This window comes from Dromiciops gliroides, chromosome 2, assembly GCF_019393635.1.
Source record: "Dromiciops gliroides isolate mDroGli1 chromosome 2, mDroGli1.pri, whole genome shotgun sequence".
In the NCBI taxonomy this organism is placed as follows: Eukaryota; Metazoa; Chordata; class Mammalia; order Microbiotheria; family Microbiotheriidae; genus Dromiciops; species Dromiciops gliroides.
Genome location: NC_057862.1, coordinates 558,500,769 through 558,516,996, shown reverse-complemented (window position 1 = coordinate 558,516,996; position 16,228 = coordinate 558,500,769). Strand labels below are relative to the sequence as shown.

At 34.7% G+C, this 16,228-nt stretch overlaps 1 protein-coding gene across 1 annotated transcript in view; it reads left to right on the top strand.

The window, feature by feature from the left end:
• CFAP61 (cilia and flagella associated protein 61) overlaps window positions 1–16,228 on the top strand; it is a 354,788-nt gene that overhangs the window by 218,004 nt on the left and 120,556 nt on the right. Inside the window, exons 19-20 of the mRNA XM_043987819.1 lie at window positions 1,196–1,294; window positions 5,764–5,932. Coding sequence (XP_043843754.1) covers window positions 1,196–1,294; window positions 5,764–5,932 — 268 coding nt within the window. The remainder of the gene's footprint in view (window positions 1–1,195; window positions 1,295–5,763; window positions 5,933–16,228) is intronic.

The window sequence follows — 16,228 nt, the reverse complement described above, 5'->3', positions numbered from 1 at the left end:
TATTCCTTAATTGTTAAAACCTACATTTTGGACTGGCAGAAGCCAAAACCCTGGCTTATTTGAAGGGTGAACCTTCTGTTTAATACTAATATGTACTTAAATTAAATTTTTAAAAATGAAAAGTTTTCGCTTCTCATTCTTTAGTCAAACAAATGTTGGTATCTAGCATTATTTTCCATTTTGAATTTCAGGGCTACCTATCTACATATAAAATTGCATTCTTTTTGTAGCTCATATTTATAAGTATGAGAAATTAAATATTTCGATATTACAAAATAAGAAAAATACAAAATATTGTTTTAAGTTGAGAAATTAGTTCCCCCTCCATCAAAAAACAAGATCAAGTTAAATAGAATGGGGACATTGACATTTGTATCATTTAGGCTGAGAAATGTATTTTACATATAGCATTCTTAGCCTTGTTGTTTTATTATGTTTGATTGGTATGCAAAGTTACTTAGGTATTTCAATGGATGAGTTGTCAGGATTGACCAGAATATAGCCCATGTGTTCCACTGTTATTCTTATGATAGGAAAAAAAAAATAAAGATGGTCTCCAGCACACTGTTGACTCCCTGCTCCTTCTATAGTGAGCTGCTGAAAGACATGGAAAAGAGTGGAAGATGAATATTCCCATAAATATGGGTTCAATCTACATCATTGAGAGGAATGCCCACTTTTATGGAATCATAATTCCATTTGAGTATTTTGGTGTATCTGGGATTATAGCAATATGGGTGTACCATTAGAAAACAGAATGTTAGATTTAGAACTGGTATGTACCTCAGAGGTCATTAGTTCAACCTTCTTTCCCTCTGGTGCTGAGGATGGTAACTCACGTATGCCTTCTTATCCTCTCTGTCTCTTTTCCATATCTTCCTCTAATTCTCCCATAAAAATCCTACCCAGCTTGCTGGTGACCTTGTACTGAATCTCCTGACATTGGGTATATTCCACATATGGGTTCTCTCCATCAAATCTAAAAAAGTTCATGTTAAAAATTTTTGCTTGCATGTAATTGAGAAAAAATAAATAAAAGTTATATGTTAAAAAAATAAAGAAAAAATAGCTCTATTTGAATGTATGTACTAAAATGTTTTCCTTGGTTGAAATGTGTTATTAGGTTTTAAAATACTATCAAATTAAATTTTAATAAGCTCAGTGAATTATACATGATATACTATTTCTTCCATAGCCCACACCTGAAGTTTAATAACCTTACCTTGATTTCAATTCATGGACTTCCAGGAAGAAATCTTCTGCACACTGGACAGAGGAAATTTTTGGCAAGCGAGTATGAGTTCTATTTGTTACTTCATTCTGAAATTGGAATATTAGGATGTATATGCATTTATATTAGCCTAAATGCCAAATTATGTAGAATAATAACTCACATTTTAGTTTAATATTTACAAGGTACTTTTTCTAACCATAAGCCTGGGAAATTATTATCCTCATTTTGAGATGGGGAAATTAAGGTTCTGAAAAGTTGCTTAACTTGGGGCAGCTAGCTGGCGTAGTGGATAAAGCACTGGCCCTGGATTCAGGAGGACCTGAATTCAAATCCGACCTCAGACACTTGATACTTACTAGCTGTGTGACCCTGGGCAAGTCACTTAACCCTCATTGCCCCGCCCCCCCAAAGTTGCATAACTGCACTCTGATTACACAGCTTATCAATGTTTGAGGTAAAATTTGAAACTTTTGTTTCCTGACTCTGGGTCTAGCATTCTTTCCATGATGTCACATACTGGTCTTTGAAAATGGAAAATAATCCATTGCTTACATCTGACTGTTAGAAATTGATGGGTTTCAGTTTCATTGTTAAACCATATACATTCTATCTTTATTATTTTACAGCTGCTTTTTAACAACTAAAATGCTACTCCCAAGAAAGCAGTAAATTGTTGTTTTTTTTTTCAGAACCTATAGAAAGGGTTGCTGTGGTTAAAAGACAAGTAGGAAATTAATATTGACTTGCCAATAGTGGCAGGTTTAGCCTATCTTTGTATATAAATATATACAAAATATTTAAATGAACAAAAATCTATTAAAAAAAGAAGAAAATAAACCCAGAACCCGAGTAACAAATATATGTGGTTGAACCAAACAAATCACCACATTGTCCGCATCATAAAAATTGACTTATGCTATTTTAATACATCTTTTATGATAAAAAATCATAATGTGGCCACTAATCACATGTGGCTTTGAAATCTGCCAACAAAAACTTCCATTTAGAATCTGTGATAGAACCTCAAAAATCTAGGCAATTCAGCAAATTCCATGCAACATACCAACTGCTTATAGGATTGGAGCACCAATTAGATTTGGTTTTTGAGAACTTCTGAGGTTCCACTAACCATGCTGCTTTGAATGGTTCAACAGAGAGGAACAGCTAACATCATTTGAGAATGGTCTTGGCACTAGATGTGTAAACATAGTCTAAGTCATTCAGGTACCCACCTCTGAGGAGGTCAATAATGCCACAGTTCCCAGCAACTACTCGTGGGAGCTCTAACCAGGAAATGGCAATTCCTTTTATCTCCCCAGATACAGCCTGTTCTCAGTTATCTTTGGTCATGGAATATGAGAACATGGACATCTAAGCTCTGCAGATGACTCAAATGCCTACATGTAGGGTAGCCACTCAATAAATGCCTGCTAAATTTAATTTTAACCATTTGTTTAAAACTTCTCTTTACAAATTTGTTTGGCCCTCGCTAGTGACAAGAAGTGCAGTTGGCTGACTTGATCTTCCCTTCCTTTTCCCAACCCTGACACCCTTCTGGTGCTAGTGATAAGGGACATAATCAAAAGGCAGGCAGCAGGGGCAGCTAGGTGGTGCAGTGGATAGAGCACTGGCCCTGGATTCAGGAGTACCTGAGTTCAAATCTGTGTGACCCTGGGCAAGTCACTTAACCCCAATTGCCTCACTAAAAAAAAAAAAAAAAAAAAAAAAAAAAAAAGGCAGGCAGCAGGGAAAGAAGCGAAGCAAGAGACCTGGTCAACCACTTGACCATACCTATCTCACAAGATTGTTACAATGATAGAAAACAAATTTGAATTTTAAAAAAGATCATATAAGATGAGTATGGGAAAGTGCTTTTGTAAACTATAAAGCATTATAAAAATATAAGATATTATTGTGTTAACTTCCTTATTTCCCTTATTTATGCTATTTTAATACTTCTTTTATGATAAAAGCTTTCCCACTAATCCCCTGTGGCTTTGAAATCTGCCAACAAGAAATTCAAAAAGTTTGTTATCATTAAGTACAGGACTTCAGAGTGTTTACATTTTCCTCTATGTGTCTCTCTTTAATTTTGTATACAGAGCTAGCTGGCACCTATATTTTTACTACTAGTCCTGTGGTAGAGCTGGTTATTTTACAACTGTGATCTCTTCTTAGCATTTTTCTGACCCTGAAGTTTGGTGGTTATGGATTGTTTTTAACTGTACATTTCCAAAATTTCCAATGAAGATAATCCCTATCTCTCAGAGGCAGAAACAAGTGTATCCACAAGGCTTCTTTGTTTCCAGAAGCTACCTGCTTTGGTCCCTTTTGTCTCCTCAGGAGCCCTGGTATATTTATCTTTCTTGTCATCAAGCCATCAGTGAGACAGCTTCTCCCATGCTGGACTATTAACGGCCATTAACTGTCTGCTCAGGGAAATCACTTTGGAAAAATACATACTTCTCCCTCCCGAGGCTAGCTTTCACCCATCTGCTACAAAAATCAATAAAATTCCAATATTTTTTTTTGCTGGGAAAAATGGAAGAAGTTGGATTTTTCACTTCAAAAGTCACATTTTTAAAATGAGAGATGCCTTTAATTCAGTCTGTTGACAACCTATCAGATTATCACCCACAAATTCCTTTCTTTTCTGAGGAAACAAGGAAAAATTAATGTTTTTATGGGCCAATTCTCATCAGGCAAACTCTCGAACTTAAGCTACTAAATATGCATTCTGACATTATCAATAATACTATCATTAAAAACAGTATTACCTTAGCCTTCTACAGATTTCCCCTGGTAGAATTTATCTTTGAGTGAAGGCTCATGAAAGTAATCCTCATATACTAAATGTATTTAAATTTGCCTCACCTCATACAATCTGCTATAATATTGCTAATATGAAAGGAATGGTACAATAAATATGAATAATCCCTTTAGGATTTCTTATGAATGTATAACTAAAACCAATGTATTTTCTATTTTCATGTAAAAGTCAAAAACTTTTCATAAGGGAATTTTTACTCTAGTATATATTATTTTCTTATGATCCAAACATATCTGATATTCTTTTCTCATTAAAAGAATTTTTGTGTGTGCTGTTTCATCCCCTATGGCCTTCACAAAGAGAGACACAAAGCAAAGAACTGCATTGCCTTTCACAGTCTTTACAATATAGCTAATGTGCTTCCATTACTAAGATTCTGTTTGAGCTTAGAGAACAGAATAGTATCTCTACCATCCAGTGTGTGGATCAAAAAGAAAAAATGTTCATCTATTACCCCATTAGGATTCTGTTTACATATCTTTTGTATAAAAAGAATAATAAACATGATTACATAATAATACCATTTTTGTAGATTATATATATACACACACACACACACACACACACATATATATATGAAACACTTTAGTTTTCAAAGGATTTTCATATACATTATCTCATTTGATCCTTCTCACAGTCTTGGGAGGCAGACAGGGCAGATTTCACCCTCACTTTAACATTCACTTTTTTTTTTTTTTTTGGTGAGGCAATTGGGGTTAAGTGACTTGCCCAGGGTCACACAGCTAGTGTCAAGTGTCTGAGGTCAGATTTGAACTCAGGTTCTCCTGACTCCAGGGCCAGTGCTCTATCCACTGCACCACCTAGCTGCCCCCCACCCTCACTTTATAGAAGAGGAACTTAAGCTTTAGAAAGATTGAACGACCTCTACAAAGTCACATGTTTAGAAAGTGACAGAACTGATGATTGTGATTTCTGTTGTTGTTGTGGCTGTTTTGGATGCATAGTCAAGATAACAGTGGACTTGGAGTCACAAGGTCTAGGTTCAAGTCTTAATTCTTCCATTTATAATGTAACTGTTCTATATAATTTAATTAAAATATAATAGTTTCAAGACAACCAGCAATACAAAAATGAAGTATCCCCTGCCCTTGAGGATTTTATATTCCACTTTTAATTTGTAAGAAGTATTAATAAATAGAAGTGGATCCCAATGGTACCTAGAACTAAGAGTCTTGTCTTTGGGGTTCCACAAAGCAATGATCTTCCTCTAGCTTTGTGATTGTGGGCAACTCACTTAACTTCTCTGTCTTTGTTTTCTTAACTGTAAATTGGGGATAATAATAGCACCTACCTCTCAAATGAGAGGATATTTGTAAAATCCTTGGCATATAGTAGACACTTAATAAATGCTTGTTTCTCCCCCCCTTAAAATCAGAAAGAAATGTTCCACAGCTATGGAGAAGCAGAGGAAAGAGTATAGTTGGTATGCATTAGTTACTTAAAAAATCCCTGTTGTGGAATGGTCCAAAGCTGGAAGGGATAATTTAGCTTTAGCAGGAGGATGTCAATTTGTAACTAAGTGTTTCATAACGAATAATCTCTTAGTATAGGCTCTAGTAAACTCACAGCAAGAAAACAGACTTGAACCACTAGGGGACCTCAACCAACCCACCAGATGTCTAATTAATGCCTGCTGTCAGCTGCTCAAATGTCACTTATGGATATTCTTTCTTCACAGCCACTGTTTTAATGATAAAGATTATGCATTGATGTCACTTTGTTCCTGGGTTAATGTTGTGGTTGGTAAAATGATTGGCATAAACAGAGCTGCCAAGCACGTCATCCTTTCCAATGAAAAGATAGTGCCATATGACCACCTCATCCTCTGTACTGGGCAGCAATACCAGGTAAGGCTGGGCTGTGCACGTAGGGCAGAAACCAACGTGTCTGATGATTGCCATGATTAACGATTAATCCATTTACCGGGGCACACACTCCTCATGTAAAGAGCATCTCCTCTTGTCTGTGGATGGTGACAGCTGCTGTTCCTTGTCTATAAAGCACTCTTAAAGGCATACTCGTGACCAGAATTGTATCCCGAAACCCTCATCTCATCACATTCCAACAAAAACATTCTGCTCAAGGATAAAAATGATAACGAGTTGGAGAAATGTCACTCTTTAATCTGTTGACTAAAAGACTAACATTCACTGCTCTTTATATCAGAATTCAGACACAGCCAGGCATGCAGTTGGGGGTAAGTTAATGTGTCTCTGATGCCTATTGCACTTGGACTGCATAATGTGGCTCTCCCCGACCTGTCCAGTCTACCTTTAAACATTACTTTTGTTTCACTCCTTTCACCAATTGCTTTTATTATTTTTAAAAAGAAGTTTCAATTTTCAAAGGTTATAGATAGTTGTTTTTCTTGAAAAAAGGAAAAGGATACAAAATAAACTGGGAATATATTTGAAATTTAAACACTTATTTTACTTTTGATGTCTCCTAACCATACAGATCTTTTACTTTCTTTCTTTTACTTTCTCCCTGGGTATGTTTCAATTTGTTTTCTGCAAATTGTGCCTCATTCTCCAATGTAGAGTTCTCTGCCACTTTGGAAGAAGCTCTGCATGGAAGAAATGGCCAGGATGCTGACTGAAATGAGCATCTGCCCATGTGTGTCCAGCTGCCCTTGTGGCATTAGCTTGTGGCACATTAAGCTCTTGCCATTTTTACAACTGGAAAAAATAAATGGAAAAGTGATCAACAGTGTTCCAATTTAATTTTTTCCCCAGGATATGAGAATTAAAGGTAATCAGAGTGATGTGGAAAGGGCAGTTGAATTCATACGGGAGTTTATCTTTTTTTTTTTTTAATTGCTTCTTTTTCTATCTAGTGACCAGGCCTCAGAATTGTGAATGTTTGAATGGCTGTCTTTAACAATATAACTTTATAATTTGCAATATTTAAGCTCAAAATATTACTGAACATACTTTAACCTGTTTAATTTCGTCTCAGAGAGTTGCCTAAACTTTAGAGAAATTAAGTGCCTTACCCATGGTCTCGCATCTAGTAAGTATCTGGGACAGGATTTGAGCTTAGATTTTCTTGAGTACTAAGTTCAGTTCTCTATCCACCAACTAGTGGATTGGTGACTCTGCAGGTGCAGATTGACCTAAAAAACCCACAAATTAACATTATCTATGTTGTATTATCGTTTTATTTATTTCATTAAACATTTCCCAATTCCATCAGAAAACTTTGTTGGCTATATGTAGGTGGTCATTTTGACCCCTCTGCCTAATCAGCCTCAAGTATTACAATGTGTTATAAGATTTAACTCTGATTAGGACCTGACGAGATTTTTTAAATGGTGAAACCACAAACTATATCATTCTTTGTGCAGTCCTCTAAAAAAGTAGTCCTTTTTGTATCCCCATACAGATGTTTTTAGAGGGAGTGAGATTAGAAAAGCTAAGAGATCTGAGAAAGAAAAGTGTGAAGCTTTCCATTTATTTAACTCTTTCTGGATTGAATAGGATATGATTATGGCAGAAAATGGCACAATGGAAGTTGTAGTAACCAGATCTTATTTCTTTGTATTCATGAACCAAAGAAAGTTAAAAAAGAAGAGTCACATTTTCTTTTGTTGAGAGGGATATGAAGAAGGATTTTCTCTAATGGATATGGAAGAGACAACATAATTCTGCTTCCTCAGGCAGAAGGAAGAAGGACCAATGATCATGGAGATTTTGATGATGGGGATCTTTATAGAGTAGGTTTCTTAGGTATATGCAGGGACCAACATTTTTTATTGATGTGGCCTCCTAGATAAGGGTAGATTGATAATGGTAGAGTAACTTCTTGCAAGTAGGTAATGAACATGATGAGAGGTGTGATAACTGCCAAAGGAATCACACTGAGGAACTGAGAGGTAGCATGGAATGATCAAAAGATCTGTTCTCTAGTCTCAAAATTACAATTAACATAGCATGTGAGCTTGTCAAGTCCCTTAGCCTTTCTGAGCCTCAGGTTTTTAATCTGTAAATGAACATAATGTTTTCCCAAACTACCTATAGAGCGATAAGCTTGACTGTTATTCCTGGCAAAATTCTAGAATATATTATTAATGTTAATGTGCTATACATACAGCTTGCCTAGATTTTAGCTGTGAGTTTGGCAAAGACTCTGAGGCTAACTATGAACAAGATATAAAGATTCAGACTGGTAAATGGCTGGACCCAAAGATAAATCATAAATAGTTCAGCTTAGGAAAATGGTATACAGTGGAATGCCCCATGGATCTGTGCTTGATCTTGTGCTAGTTAATATATTTTTTTTTTTACCAATGATTTAGACAAAAATGTAGGGAGTATGTGTATCCAGTTTACAGATTATACAAAACTGAGATATAGAGAGTTAACAAACTTAATGGCAGTCAAGAATGAAAAATATTTTGGTAGGCTAGAAGATTTTTACCAAATATAACAAAATGAAATTTAATCAGGATAAATTTAAGTCTTACACTTTATTTCAAAAAGTTAACTTTACAAGAATAAGATGGAAAAAAGGCAAGTATAAGATGGGGTAGGCAACAGTAGATTGTAAGCTCAGTAGTTTGTTCTGGTCAGGAGATATCTGAATTCATATACTCCATTCTGAATGTGATACTTTCATGAGGTTGAGTAGCAGGAAGAAGTACAACCTAGCTCCACCACAAAGTTTCTTCATAGAGATCTAGAAAATGCACTAAGCTGAATTCTGATCAGAAAATTCAAGAAAATTTACAGTGAATAATTTTTTCCAGCCCATGGTGGCTTTTAGAGACAAAGTAGTCTGTGGACATGGGATAGGATCTGGCCAGAAGTCCATGGCAGGAACTAAAACAGATAAGAAATTGAGCACCAGGGAATGAAGCAACAGGGCAGGAAGAAATTCCAGGGACTCCCTGAACTAGCATAAGGCAGAGGAATGGGTACTACCTAATAGCTCTATCACTTCTGGGTCAAACTGAGGGGGCATATAGAAGTAGTGGAGAAGAGTGCAGGCCGTAGCTGTGTATTGAGCAAGCAACACATTCAGAAGTAAATAGTAGTTTTGTGGTTCTGATACCAGCAGTAGACCAGAAACTCAGTTCTAACCTCCAGCTCAGAATGAGAAGCCTGCAGTGGAGTAATATGGGCAGGAGTTCCAGACCAAAGTGAAGCCTGTAGTTTAGTCACCCTGAGGCTTCTGTGGGCTACTAAAATGGGCAATTAGGGACAATCCAACAGCCTCATAACCTGGGTTAGGAATGTGCAGAGCTCTGATGAGGAAGGCAATGAGTAGACTTAACCTATATCACAACACTTTGGGAGTGCTGAAAGTTTTTAGGCCCTGAGATGGAGGTATGAAAACAGTATGAGGATGTAAGAAGACAGAAGCTCAGGCCAGACATCTCCCTCCAGCAGCATTCATAACCTAGTATTAATATAAAGTCCAAAGTCAAGAAGTAGGTTGGAAGAATGAGTGAATAAAAATAATAATCCCACCATATAGAGCCATTTTGGTGACAGGAAAACTCAAGACACGCACAAAAAAAGAATATCAACAAAAATATCTACAAACCTTAAAGCCTCTAAGAAAAATGCAGCACAAGCACAGATCAAACCAGAAATCTTAGAAGAGTTAAAACAAGATCTAAGCAAAAGAGGAAAAAGTATTTTTAAAACCAAATGATAATAATACAGGAAAAATAGTAAAATAAATTAGAGGTATGGGAGAAAAATAGAAAAAGAGAATTAACAGCTTGAATCAAAAGATATAAAACCTTCCCCAAGAAAATAATTCCCTGGAAATTAGAATTGAACAAAAAGAAGCTGATTCTATTGGACATTAAGAAACATTAAAACTAAATTTAAAAACTAAAAAAACAGAAGAAAATGCAAAGTATCTCATAGCAAAAACAACTGATCTGGAAAAAAAAATCAAGATAATTTAAGAATCATTCAGACTACTTGACAGTCATAACCAAAAAAAAAAGTCCCTAGATATATTTCAAGATATTTTAACTTCTCCTTTTTTTCTGGGGCAATGAGAGTTAAGTGACTTGCCCAGGGTCACACAGCTAGTAAGTGCCAGGTGTCTGAGGTCGAATTTGAACTCAGGGCTTCCTGAATCCAGGGCTGGAGTTTTAACCACTGTGCCACCTAGTTGCCCCTTCAAGATATTTTAAAATAAAACATCTCAGATATTTTAGAGCCAGAGGACAAAGTAGAAATTTTAAAAATTCATAAAAATAGAACTCTGATGAACTAGAGGACTTCTATGAATTCTTGATGAAAAGGCCAGAGCTAAGTACATACAAACACAAGAGTCAAGAGAAGTATGGAAAATTAAATCTGTGAAATAAGACACTGAACAAGGTTAAGTTGTTTACATATGAGAAGATAAATGTAATACCTCAGGACTGCTATCATCAGGGGTCATAAAGGGAGTCTAAGCAAAAAATCTTGGAGTGATTATGTCATATTTTGATGATATTAAAAAAAGAATGTAAAGGCTGAAAAAGAAGAATACACTGGGAGAAGGAAAAGATAGGAAGAAAGGGAAAATTATAACATAAATAGGGTGAACAAATAGAAGTCTTTACAACAAGGAGGAGGGAATGGGAGAGATTAGGTGTCACTTGAACTTCACTCCCTGAATTTCATATCTGGACTGGAAAAAGGAGGAAAATATTCACATACACAGTTTGGTGTAGAAATACATTTCACTCAGCAGGGAAACAAGGAAAAGGGAGGAGAAGAAGGGAGGACATAGTTAGAGAGGGATTAGTCAGAAGTACAGCAAAACCCTTAAAAAAAGGGATGGTATTTTTTTAATCCAGTAATTTGGGGGCAGCTAGGTGGTACAGTGGATAAAGCACCAGCCCTGGATTCAAGAGGACCTGAGTTCAAATCCGGCCTTAGACACTTGACACTTACTAGCTGTGTGACCCTGGGCAAGTCACTTAAACCTCATTGCCCCACAAAAAAAAGGGGGATGGGAAACAAAGAGAAGTATAAGAGAATAAGATGGAGGGAGACATAATAATCATAACTGTGAATGTGAATGGAATAAACTCAATCATTGAATGGAATAGAATACAATGCATTAGAAACTAGAATCCAACAATATATTGCTTTCTAGAAACACACTTGAAAGAGAAACATACACACAGGGTTAAAATAATCTTGCATTTCAGCTGAAGTTAAAAAAAAAATTTTTTTAAAGGCAGAGGTAGCATTTGTGACCTGAGGCAAAATAACAGTAAAAATAGGCCTAAATAAAGATATGAACAGAGAAACTTTGTTTTGCTAAAAGATACCATAAACAATGAATTCATATCCATACTAAATGCATATACATCAAATGGCATAGCTCCTAAATGTTTAAAGGAACATTTAAATGAATTACATGGAGAAATAGACAGTAAAACAATAATATTGGGTGATGTAAATTATTCCCCTCAAACTTAGATAAATCTAAATTAAAATGAATAAAATTTCAATGAAGAACTCAAATAGAAAAGTTATGCATGAAAGCCTACCACATTATATTGAATGAGAATAGAAAGTATTTTTCAACTGTGCATAACAGCTTCACAAAAATTTGAATGTATTAGGGCACAAAAATCTCACCAAAAATGCAGAAAAGTAGAAATATTAAATGCATATCTCTCTGACTATTCTACAACAAAAATTATATTCAGTAAAGGGTCTTTGAAGCATAAATTAAAATTTAATTGGAAACTAAATAATTTAATCCTAAAGAATGGGTGGGTCAAAGAAGAATCATAAAAATAATCAATTTCATTAAAGATAATGACAGATATAAGAAAACACAACATTTTGAGGATTTAACCAAAGTAGTATTTAGGGAAAAAATTATATCTATAGCACTTTTGATAACAAAAGAAAGGGCAGCTCAAATAATTTGGCATGTAACCAAAAAAATGAATCAAAAACCTTCAACTAAACACCAAAATAAAAATCTTAAAAATCAAGGGAAAATATAATTAAATTGAAACTAAAAATTCATTGAATTACTACTACTATTAGAGCTGGTTCTTTGGAAAAAAAATTTTAAAGAAAGAAGAAAACAATTACATTTATCAAAAATAAAAGGTAAATTCACAATGAATAAAGAAGAAAAAAGAAATTAAGTTTTTGCTCAACCCTATGCCAATAAAACCAATGAAACCAACAATCTAAATTAAATGGATGGATATTTTTAAAAATATGAATTGTTCAGATTAACAAAACAGGAAGTAGAGTACTAAAATCACTTTATCTCAGAAAAAGAAGTAGCACAAATTAAAAATATGAACTTTCAAAGGAAAAACAGGATTAAATAAATTTAAAAGTAAATTTTACCAAATCTTTAAAGAGAAATTCTTTCCAATGCTACATAAACTGAAAAAAATAGGAAAAGGAGTTCTACCCATTTCCTTCTGGCACATATATGATTTTGATACCTAAACCACAGAAAGTCAAAACAGAAAAAATATAGACCTATATCTTAATAAATATTGATATAAAAAGTGTAAATAAAATATTAGTGATGAGATTACATTAATAAATCATAAAAGATAATACATTAAGGCCAGGCTGAATTTATACCAGAAATACAGGGCTGGTTCAATATTAGGAAAAATATAATCATAATTGATTATATTAATCAGAAAAACAACAAAAATAATATTACAATATCATTAGATGCAGAAAAGCTTTTGATAAGATATAACACCCATTTTTAAAAATACTTGAAAGCATAGGAATAAATGTCACCTTTTGAAAAATGATAAGTAGTATCAATCTAAAACCTAGAGCAAGCATTATTAGTAATGAGGATAAGCTAAAGGATTAAGCTCAGGGGTAAAGAAAAGATATCCTTTATAGCCATAATTATTCAGTATAGTGCCAGAAATGCTAGTTATAGCAATAAGACAAGGAAAATTATTGAATAAGTATAGGTAGAGAGAAAAAATTATTATGTTTTGTAGATATATTGGTTTACCTAGAGAACTGTAGTGAGTTACCTAAAACAACAAAACAAAACTCAGTGAAACAGTGAACAACTTTAGCAAAAGTTGCAGGATATAAAACAAAATACACAGATTATCAGCATTTTTGTGTATTACCCACAAAATCCAGCAGGAAGAAAAATTCCATTTAAAATAACAAAGAGTATAAAATACATGTGAATCTACTTATGAGACACACACATACAGGAACTATATCAAAACAACTATTAAATAGTCTTTGCTCATATAAATACAGAACTAAGTAATTGGAGACATATTGATTGTTCTTGGGTAGATGTAGTCCAAATAATAAAAATGACCATACTTCCTAAACTTCTTTAGGTAGTATTTGGTGCCATACCAATAAAATGACCAAAGGATTACTTTATAAGGATAGAAAATCATAATATATTATCTAGAGGAATACAAGGTCAATAATATAAAATGAATTAATGAAAAAAAGTAGGAAAGAAGGGGGTCTAGTAGTACCAAATCCAAAACTATAATACAAAGCCATAATTATCAAAATAAGTTGGTACTGGGTAATAAATAGATTGATCAGTGGAAAAGATTGGATATATAATATACAGAAGCAAATGTGCACAGTAGGTAAAATGGACAGTTCTGATTACATAAAATTTTTTAAAAGTTTTTGTACAAACAAAACCAATGCAGCTAAAATTAGAAAAGAAGCAGGAAATTGGGGGGGGTACTTTGCAGTAAGCTTCTCTTATAAGATCCTCATTTCCAAGATATATAGGGAACTGAGTCAATTTATAAGAATAAGATGCATTCCCCAATTGATAAATGGTGAAAGGATAGGCAGTTCAGAGGAAGAAATACAAATTATCAATAGTCATATGGGAAAAAATGCTCTAAATCACTGATAACTAGAGAACTGCAAATTAGAACAATTGAGGTATTTAACCTCACACTCATCAGATTGACAAAGTTGACAAGGAAAATGGCAAATGCTGGTGTAAGGAGATTTGGAACTGAAAATGGAATAAAATAAAATTTTTAAAAATATTCAAAATAAGAGTAAAATGTCACTGTTTGAAGATAGTGAGTTCCTTCTCACTAGAGGTCCTCAAGAAAGGACCAGAACAACACGGGTACGTTACTGAAGAGGTAATTTTTGTTCAGGTTGGACTAGATGACTCCTGAGGTCCTTTTCAATACTGAGATTCTGTAATTCTTTTGTTTTGTTTTGGTTTTTTGTTTTTTTCAGGGCAATGGGGGTTAAGTGACTTGCCCAGGGTCACACAGCTAGCAAGTGTCAAGTGTCTGAGGCCAGATTTGAACTCGGGTCCTCCTGAATCCAGGGCCAGTGCTCTATCCCCTGTGCCACCTAGCTGCCCGAGATTCTGTAATTCTGAAGTACTTTTTTGGGTTATCCAGTCAGGATCAAATACAATACTGATTATTATGTAATCTGCAAATATGCTAGATTAGGAGTTAGAAATCTTGGCTTCTAGAGCCAATTCTGTCACTCACTACTTTGTATGACTATGGGCAAGTCATTTGACCTCCCTGAGACTCAGTTTCCTCATCTGTCAAATGGGAATTTTGGACCAGATAATCTCTAATCTCTAGTTCTTCTTGTCCTAACAGAAGGCTTAAAATCTGGTGAGGATCAAATGAGATTAAAATGTGTTGTGTTTTGTAAACCTTAAAGTGTTATGTAAATATTAACTACTACTACTACTACTACTACTACTACTACTACTACTACTACTACTACTATTCCTTTTTGTGTCTTGACACCGTTGAAAAGAACTCCATCGTCTAGATCTAAGACTCCCATTATCAGCCAGATATCACCAAAAGTTTTTCCAGTGAGTACTATCATCACAGCCAAGCCAAAAAAACCTTATAGCAAAAAGGGAAAAGGACCCACATGTACAAAAATATTTATAGCTGCTCTTTTTGTGGTAGCAAGGAATTGGAAATTGAGGGGATGCCCATCAGTTGGGGAATGGCTGAACAAGTTGTGGTATATGAAAATAATGGAATACTACTGTGCTGTAAGAAACAATGAGCAGGTGGAATTCAGAGAAACCTTGAAGGACTTACATGAACTGATGATGAGTGAGATGAGCAGAACGAGGAGAACATTGTACACAGTATCAACAACATTGTGTGTTGATCAACTGTGATAGACTTGACTCTTCTCAGCAGTACAGTGATCCAAGATAGTTCCTAAGGACTCACGATGGAAAATGCTTTCCAACTCCAGAAAAAAAAAGAACCGTGGAATCTAGATGAAGATTGAACCATACTATTTCTACTTTTTTTGTTTTTCCTTTTTGAGGTTTTTCCCTTTTGCTCTGATTCTTCTTTCACAACGTGATTGTACATATATAACCTATATTAGATTGCTTGCTGTCTTAGGAAGGGGGGAGGGAGAAAAATTTGAAACTGGAAATATTATAAAAAATATGTTGAAAACTATCTCTACATGTAACTAGAAAATAATAAAATACTTTTATGATTAAAAAAAACTTATAGGAATAGAGATTTTGCCCACACAATGCAGGAATTTCTAATCCCTTTTTATTATTTTACCAAGTGCTATCCTTCTCCATGTCTTTAAGTGGAGTATAAAATACAGGTTATGGTATACTAATGTAACTCTGGTTAGGTGGTTTAAAACCTGTATCATATAGAGGCTGAAAATTGTCAGAGGTCTGAGAGAATTTGAGTCCCCAAACTCTGGCACAGATACCCACAAAGGGAGAAGAAATGATTCCAAAGATGTCATAAATATAAGAACTAAAATTTATATAGCACTTACCATGGGGCACTGCTAAGCACATTGCAGTCATTATCTCATTTGATCTTCACAACAACTCTGCTGTTATTATCCCCATTTTATATATGAAAAAGCTGAGGCAAAACAGCTTTTGAAAACCTCTAACCAGTTTATCACCACTAAATTCCTTTGGTGTTCTCAATGTTCAAGACTTCAGGAACCTCAGCAGCAGGACCCAAAACATAAGACCTCCCCAGGGACATCACAAGGGAAAACTACTTATAAACACAAAGAGAAATCCACGCAGGAATAACTGGTGCTAATTACGGTGGTCCTATTTACTCTCTACTAGCAAATACTACAAGTTTCTTCATAAACAATATGAGTTAATTTCCAAACACC